We start from the raw sequence: 9,201 nt of genomic DNA, 5'->3' as shown, positions 1-9,201 counted from the left end.
AGATACGTACATAAGTGAATTTCTAATTACGTCTCAGAAATGTATTTTCTTTAAAGAAATGTATTTTCTTTAAATTATCTTTAAAACTTTGAAAGTTATGGGCCATAGAAAATTGGTACGAACAAAATACTCAATATTGAAAACATCCGGGTTTTCATTTATTTTTACCGATATCTCTCGCATTTGATCAGATCCATACAAAATATATTTTCTAGTTAAACCCCAGATACTCCTCTTTCAATAATATGTACTTTCTTTAAAATATCTTCAAAACTATCAAAGTTATGACCCATAGAAACTTGTTACGAAAAAAATACTCAAAATTCAAAAATCCGATTTCTCATTTATTTTTACCGATATCTCTGGTATTTGATCAGATCCATACATAAGTGAATTTCGAATTAAGCACCAGTTATTACTCTCTCAAAATTATGTATTTTCTATAAAATGTCTTTAAGACTTTCAAAGTTATGGCCCATAGAAACTTGTTACGAAAAAAATTACAGACATTGAAAAATCCGGGTTCACATTTATTTTTACCGATATCTCTGGTATTTAATCAGATTCATACTTAAGTGAATTTCTAATTAAGCCAGAGACATTCCTCTTTCCTAATCATTTAAATTCTTGAAAATATCTTCAAAACTTTAAAAGTTATCGCCCGAAGAAATACGTTACAGAAAAAATTTACAAAATGGCAAAATTCGGTATCTGCTTTTATTTAACAGATTTCTCCCGTATTTAATGAGATCCATACATAAGTTAATTTTTAATTAAGACTCAGACATTCCTCTTTTCAAAACATGTAATTTCGTTAAAATATATTGACAACTTTAGAAGTGATGACCCATCGAAATATGTTACTGAAAAAAAAATCCCAAAAGTGGAATATGATAATACAGTAATCAATTTATCGATATCTCTCGTATTTGATGGGATAGATATAAAAGTTAATTTCTAATTACGCGCTAGATATTCCTCTTGCAAAAACATATAATTTATTTCAAATATCTCCAAAACTTTAAAAGTTATGGCGCAAAGGAATAAGTTACCGAAAATATGCCAACAAAATTGAAATTTTCAACAGTAGATAATATTTGAACAATATAATGATCATATGCTATTTTTTGATAGGATAAACTATTTGAATAGTTTTTATTGTTTTTTGGCATGTCACCATATTCACCCTACTCTCACAAACGCCTAAAAGTATGCAACGAAATCATAGATTTGTTAACAAGTTCAAATATTTAACCTTCTCTTCATTATGCAAATAATTTATTACCATTTTGGACTAGAAATCCCTTGATAATTAGATTGAACCTCAACCTTGACCCTCACAAATTCAGACAGATTAATTTTTTTCGGAATACTTAAATCTTTGCGACGGTTTCCTGTTTCCGAATGCATTTCACTAAAAAAACATAATAAATAAAATATGTCATATTCATATTTATTGGTATGACATAAGTAATTTTCGTTTTAGTTGAAGGCCAATATTTGCAAAAAAAAAAAAAAAAATATTTTGCAAAAACTAAAAACTGATAACAAATTTTATGTTTCTAATCTCCGCTTGGACTTGGACAAACATAAAACGTAGCGCCAGAAATTAATCTCAAATCCTCATTCTATTTTTTTTTTGAAAATTTTTGATAAGCTTTGATTTTTTGAGGCGTATTTTTTGTTGTTGCTACAATTTTGAAATTCAAAATAAATCTTGGAAATTATCAGCATAGACTTAATTAAAATGAATTTATTCAAAATCGCATTGCAAAGTTCAGAAAGGTGGCCGATATGATTTTTTGTTTCAGAAAATTTTTTGAGCGAATAAATAAAAAAAATGATAATAGTGGACCTAATATCCGGTAAAGCAATGGAATATTGTAGAAATAAATTAAATTTTTTTTAAATAATTTTAAATAAGACACCATTTTTTGAATTTCACAAAATTATAATTTTTGTAAAGGGAATTTGTTACCAAAGTGAAAAAAGTTCCCCTATTGCAAAAAATAAATTCATGCGAAATATTTGGTTATATTTCTCATTAATTTTCCAAAAAAAATAAATATTTCCCTTAGGGAGAAAAATTGCTCCGAAGGAAAAAAATATCCCTCGATAATACGTCGATTTTTTTTAATATTCATAATTATTTTCACAAAATAGGAAATTATTTCAAAAAAGGCAATTTTTCCCGAAGGTGAAAAAAAATTTGGGGAAATTTTTCCCGAAGTGAAAAATATTCCCCTCTGTCAAAAAATAAATTTTTTCGAATTGTTTGTAGTATTTTAATTAATTTTGCAACGAAATATTTTCTTTTTTATTTTGGGGAAACTTTTTCACTTTATGAAAAAAAAAAACGATCTGAGGGAATAGATTATCCATCGATTATATATTGATTTTTTTAATATTCATAATTATTTTTATTATGTTCACAAAGGTGAAATTTTTCACTTAGGTGAAAATTGTTCCTGTCTAAGAAAAATGTCCCCGGAAGGGTAGACAATACCCTTGGTGGCTTTTTTTAGTTTTACAATTATTTTTATAAAAGGAGACATTTTTCAAGACAGGGGATTTTTTCCCCCAAAGTTGAAACAGTTGGGGAAACTTTTCCCGAAGGAGAAAAAAATTCCCTCTGGGAAAAATTTCCCCACTGACAAAAAATCACATCGAAGTTTTTTGTTATATCTTTCATTAATTTCAAAAAAAAAAAGATTTTTTTTCATCGGGGAAACTTATCCCGGTGTGAAAAAATTTTTCCCTTAAGGGAAAAATTTCTCCCTTGAATATAAATTTCGTTTTTATTTTTTAAAAAACATTGAAAATTTTTTCAATTGATTTCACCAAGGTGATATTTTTTACTTCGGGAAAATTTTCCCCGTTTTAAAAAATGTTTTTAGGGGGAAAAATTCCTTCGAAAATATTTTCGAATTTTCCCCCCTTAAATGTTTTTTTAGTTAAAAAAAAATAAAAAAAATTAAGCGGGAAACAAATACCCTCAGTTTAATTTTTTTTTTTTTCATTTATTATCATATTTTATGACATTATAAAAATTTTCCCATTACGGGGAAAAAATTCCCTTGAACAAATTTCTTCCACTATGGGGAAAAATTTCCCACGAAAAAATTTTGGAATTTTCCCCCTGAAATCACCATTAATTTTTTTTACTTTAAAAAAAATCCCCGGAAAATGAAAAAAAACCTCTAAAAAAACTCTCCGGAAAACAATTTCCCCAGGGGAACTTTTTTTGACTTCATAAAAAAATGTTCCCACTAAGGAGAAAAAATTTCCCGGGAAATTAAAAACGGCCCATTAGGGTAAAAAATCCTCCGAAAAAAATTTCAAATTTTCCCCCTAAAAAATTTCATATTTTTCTTAACTTTAATTCTCCGGAAAATAAAAAAAAATTAAGCGGGAAAAAAATTCCCTAGGTTTAATTTTTTTCATATTTTTTTCATCAAAATTCCCTTGAACAAATTTCTTCCACAATGGGGAAAAATTTCCCACGAAAAAATTTCGATTTTATTACTTTTAAAAAAATCCCCGGAAAATGAAAAAATCGCCCATTACGGGGAAAAAATTCTCTTAAAAATTTGTTTTCGAATTTTTGTTTTAATAAAAAAAAATCTTCGGAAAATGAAAAATAACCTTTAAAAAAACTCCCCGGAAAACAATTTCCCCTTTTATGTGGAAAAAATTCCCTCGAAAAAATTTTGATTTTCCCCCCAAATTTTTGAAAAAAATTCTAATAACTATTTTTCATTCTTCTTCTTCCAGATATCCAATTGAAAAACTCTAATTTTCGAATTTCCTTTACCCCGCAACACTTCGCTCACAATGAAGGCCCTTAGCCTTGTGCTATTGGCTATGCTGGTACCATGGAGTACCGGTTATAGTTATGGACGTGTTAGTTCCTATGGTGGCCAGGGTAGCTATGGCTCTGGTTCATATGCCTACGGAACATCTGGTGCTGGATATGGTTCCAATTATGGTTCCTCAGCTTCGACTTATGGTTCGGGATACAATAGCGGTTATGGCAGTGGCTCATACGGTTCAAGACGTTGTGATGGTACCTCGTGTTCGTTTGGCAGTAATTCTGCTTATACCTCATCAAGTCAAACATCGTCGTCGTCTTCGTCAACGACTTCATCGGCTTCGTATAGCTCGTGTTGTGCCTTGAACTCCTGGGCCCAACAGTACTTGGTGGAGATTCGCGAATTCTCGGCCCGTTTGAGACAGGAATATAATAGTTTAATGACTGGATCCGGACATGGTTATAGCACCACCTATACACCGTGGTCAGGTAAGGAGAGGGGGAGGGGAGATTTTATTTTCTTCAATTGTGGGAGGATTTTAATTTTTTTTTGTTTTTTTTCTTTTGCAGAACGCATCATCAGCCTGACCGGCAAAACCTCGGGCGAACTTGATGCTATCTGCCGCTTGCAGGCTGAGGAATTGCTGCAGGACAAACGCAGCGGTGCCCTTAGCTACCAATTGATTGCCCATCCCAGTTTCTTTGAATGGAAATCCTCGGAGGTCTTGTACCGTTACTACGCCGTCGATAATGGCCAACAGCAACAACAAACTTTGGACCTGGGTTTTAAACCCGTCGATTTGAGTTCTTTCGATGATGTCAAGACCTATAATTACCCCACTGAAGTTAAGGTTATCGATGGCAAAACCTATGTGGTCCACAAAAATGTTACCGAGGCCCATAAGACATCCGGTACCGGAACCTTGGACAACCCCTATGTTACCCTGATCAAACGCAATCGTACCATTATTACAAATGGCCCCGCTGGGGTATATTCTACCCCTAGTTTGGGTTTCACCACGGGTTCATATGTTGTACCCAGCTCACCCAGTGTGAGCTATGGCCCCGTAGGAACCACCACAGTGACCCGCAAGAAGACCGTCTACGATTGGGCCAATCAAAATATGGAACCCAGTGTTATTGGTTATCGTCCTGCGGTGCATTTGGAAACCGGTAGCTATACCCGTCCTCCTGTACACATTCCCGTCGATAGTGGTTATGGCTCAGATGTGGAGACCTTCAGTGCTGGGTATAGACCTAGCTACGGCCCGGGATCCACCGTGAGTGTGCAACGCGTCAATAAGACCATCATTAAGGACCACACCGGCAACGTGATCAGTTTATCCGGTACCCAGAGCCATAAAAAATGGGTCGATGGTAAATTGGTTTATGACACTGAGAGACCTTTCGGTGAATGGTCTGTGCCCCGCGATGAGGCCTGGAAACGTGAGGAACGTGAGCGATTCTTCTGGTTCCTGACTTCGGGTAACACCACACCCCAAAATCTCGAAGCCTGGGAGCGCCAACAGGAGGAACGCCTTTTGGGTCTAGCAGAACGTAACCACTGCACCCTAGACGATATCCATGCCTTCCATCGCACCGAATTGGAACGTTATCAGATTCTCTTGGCCCAGTATAACTCCCAAACCGATGAACCCGTGGAGTGGAAACGTAAGGAACGTGGCCGCCTCGATTGGCTCGTCCATCAGAACAGCATTACCCGTGAGGAGTTGGAACGCTGGCAGCAGGAAAATGCCGATAAACTCAATCAGTTGGCCCGTCAATATCAAGTCCCAGTGCAGGATCTCAAGAACTGGCAGTTAGAGGAATTGGATCGTCTCTATGTCTACTTCAATGATCAAAATAACTCCATGATCCCCCTACCCACCGATTCGCTACGCACCGATGAACAGCGTCGCCTGGAGGAACTGATCCGTCAACACAATGCCACCATTGATCAGCTACACAATTCCATTAAAATGGATCAAGAAAAGCTCAAGGACCTCTCACAGGTCTACAAGGGTAATGTACAGGATATGGAAAAATGGCTCAAGGAAGAATTGGCTCGCCTCGGCGGAATCATCACCGAGACCCGTGAAGAAATGAATCGCATCACTGAATGGCAAAAATCCGAACGTAGCCGTTTGGAAAATATGGTGAAACTCCACCAAGGTTCTGTTACCGGTATCGATGAACAAATGGCCAAGGATCGCGTCTATCTACAAAACCTTGCCAATAAATATCACGTCAGCATTGAAGAGCTCGAGAAATGGCAACGCCAAGAACTGGAACGTCTGCAGAACGAAGGACAAATGCAAATCGAAAAGGGCATCAAGGAATGGCAGTTGCGCGAACATGAAAATCTCAAGAAGTTGATTGCACGCAATGACCTCACCATCGAGGAGTTCCAAACTCAGGTGCTTAACGATCGTCAGAGGTTGGAGAATTTGGCCCGCACCTATCATGTACAGATTGCCGAAATCGAATCATGGTTGAAATCGGAAATGAGCCAACTGAAGAATGAAGGCTTTTTGACTGAGGTTAAGAAGGAATTGGAAGACTGGCAGAAGAAGGAACGTGAGCGTTTGATGTTGATTGTCCAGCAGAGTGGTGCCACCGTTCAAGATTTGGAATTGAAAATCAAGGCCGATCAAAGTCATTTGAATAAATTGGCGGCCAATTATAATGTGCAGGTAAGAGAGGGTGGCAAAAATCCACTAGATTGACCCGGATTCTTTAAAAATATTTTTTTGTGGTTCCACACGTTGGGCGCCACAATGGTAATTACCTATATAAACTATATAAAGGTACAGTTCAGGGTAGCTGTGTAGGGTAGGAAATGCTGAGGGTCGTCCGAATACTTTAAATTAAAAAAGCATTACATTTTGTAGATCCCCACGTTGGGCGCCACCATCAAAACTATCAAGAAAATTGAAGTTCCGAGGTAGTTGAGAAGTGTGTGAAATTGTTGGTCTCCTCCGACTTCTTTACGATAACAAAATTAAAAAAATCTTTAAAATTTGAATGTCCCCACGTTGGGCGCCACCATGCAAAATAACTTGTTTCGCAGAACATCCAAGTTCCAGGGCAGTTGTGTAGGGTAAGAAATGATGGGCGTCGTCCGACAATTTTAAATTAAAAAAAAAAAATTCATTAAATTTTTTAGATCCCCAAGTTGGGCGCCACCATGAAAACTAACAAATTCCGTAGAAAATTTAAGTTTCGATGTTATATCGGAATTATCCGACTGTTTTAAATTAGAGAAATGACAGAAATTCTTTAAATATTGAAAGGCTCCACGTTGGGCGCCATTATGAAAACTAACTGGTTCCGCAGAAAATAACATTTCTGAGGTTACGTGCGGCATCCTCTGACAGTTTTAAATTAAATGAAGCAAAAAATCGTAAATTTTTCAAAAGCTCCACGTTGGGCGCCACTATGAAAACTAAATGGATCCACAGAAAATAACCTTTCTGAGGTTAAGTGGGCATCACCTGAAAGTTTTAAATTTAAAAATAAAAAAAATCATTAATTTTTCACGTTGGGCGCCACTATGAAAACCAACTGGTTCCACAGAAAATTAAATTTCGGAGGTTAGGAGCGGCATCCTCTGACAGTTTTAAATTGAATCAAGCAACAAAATCATTAATTTTTCGAAGGCCCCACGTTGGGCGCCAACCTGAAAATTAACTGGTTCCGCAGAAAGTTGCGTTTCTGAGGTTTCGGACGGCATCCTCAGACTGATTTCAATTTAAAAAAAAAAAATAAAAAATCATTAATTTTTCAAAGACCCCACGTTGGGCGCCATTGTGGAAACTAACTGGTTCCGCATAAAGTTACATTTCTGAGGTTACCAGGGCATCCCCTGAAATTTTAAATTAAAAATGAAGCAAAAATTATTAATTTTTCAACAACCCAACGTTGGGCGCCATTTTGGAAAGTAACAATTTCTGAGGTAATTGTGCGGGATATGAAATGGCCGGCCAATGCCTACAATTTGGAATAAAAAATGGAAAAAATTCTTTAAAGTTTGTAAAAAAAATCCCCACGTTGGGCGCTATTATGAAAATTAATTTTTTTATGTTTTTTTGTTTGTTTTTCAGGTCAAAGAAATCGAAGATTGGCTGAAGAATGAATTAATGCGCCTGCAGGCCCAAGGCTTGGTCAAGGTCGAGGACCTCCAGGAATGGCAGAAGACCGAACGTAATGAAATTTTCAAGCTCATCGAAAATAATCGCATAACCATTGAAGAATTTGAAAGTAAGCTTCTTAACGATCGCCGTAAATTGGCCGATTTGGCAAGGACCTACAATGTCCAAGTCCATGAAATTGAAACCTGGATTAAGAAGGAAGGTGAGCGATTGCAAAATTTGGGTCTGTTGCAGATCAAGGAGCAACTGAATAATTGGCAAATTGTGGAACGTGAGCGATTGATGAAGCTGTTGCAGGAAAATAATTATTCGATTAAGGAATTGGAGGATAAGTTGAAAAAGGATCAAACCCATTTGTATGCCACCGCCAATCAACATCAGGTCCGTGTCGAGGAAATTGAGGAATGGTTGAAAAAGGAAATCAAGCGCCTGCAGGATGAAGGTATGCTGGAGATTGAGAAATTGAAGTCGTGGCAGTTGGAATGGCGTGGCAATTTGACCACGATGATCAAGGAGCGGGATTTTACCGTGGAACAGTTCCACAATTGGCTGATGGATGATCGCAAGCGTTTGGAGGCCCTGGCCATGCAGCATAATGTGCAGATTGAGGAAATCGAGGAATGGGTTAAGAATGAGGAGCAGCGCTTTATTAGCATGGGTTTGTTGAAACCGAATGAGAAGTTGACAAATTGGCAGGAGGTGGAACGCAGATACTTGGAGAGGATTACCCAGGAGCAATACCATTCGACCGAGCAGTTAGAACAGAGATTGAGACAGGATCGTGAGTTGTTGGAAAAATTGGCCAGGGATTATCAGGTCCAGGTGGCGGAAATTGAGTCATGGATGAAGAAGGAATTGGCCAGACTTCGCGATGAGGGTCAATTGCAGATTGATAATTTAACTTCGTGGCAGATTGCCGAAAAGGAGAGGTTGGATAAGTTATTGAAGCAGAACAAAAACTGGTCTGTGGAAGAATTTGAAGCAGTGCTGAAACAGGATCGTGAACATATGCAGAACACCGCCTTCCAGTATCATGTCTCCGTGGAGGAAATTGAAAAATGGATCCAAGGAGAAGTGGATCGCCTCCAGCAACAGGGTAAACTGAATATTGAAAAAATGACCCAATGGCAAAAGGATCAGTATCAGAGGATTATGAATCTGCTGCAGCAGCAATCGAGCATCACAGCCGAAGAATTTGAGACCAAGATTGCCAAGGATCGCACGTTCCTGATGAATCTG

The 9,201-nt window shown here is 37.1% G+C and overlaps 1 protein-coding gene across 1 annotated transcript; it reads left to right on the top strand.

Moving 5' to 3' along the window:
- Nucleotides 1-3,834: 3,834 nt before the first annotated feature.
- On the top strand, nt 3,835-9,195 carry LOC133321811 (tiggrin; the record flags this gene model as incomplete). The annotated part of the gene is made up of 3 exons (XM_061530886.1): nt 3,835-4,300; nt 4,382-6,504; nt 7,915-9,195. Coding segments are annotated over exons 1-3 (3,870 nt in total), but the record flags the coding sequence as incomplete, so codon positions are not given.
- Nucleotides 9,196-9,201: the final 6 nt, after the last annotated feature.

Source organism: Musca vetustissima, unplaced genomic scaffold (assembly GCF_032173495.1).
Source record: "Musca vetustissima isolate MV318-11 ecotype Yass unplaced genomic scaffold, APGP_CSIRO_Mvet_v1 utg2708, whole genome shotgun sequence".
NCBI lineage: Eukaryota > Metazoa > Arthropoda > Insecta > Diptera > Muscidae > Musca > Musca vetustissima.
Note: the sequence above shows the minus strand (reverse complement) of the source record. Positions and strands in the feature narration are given on the sequence as shown.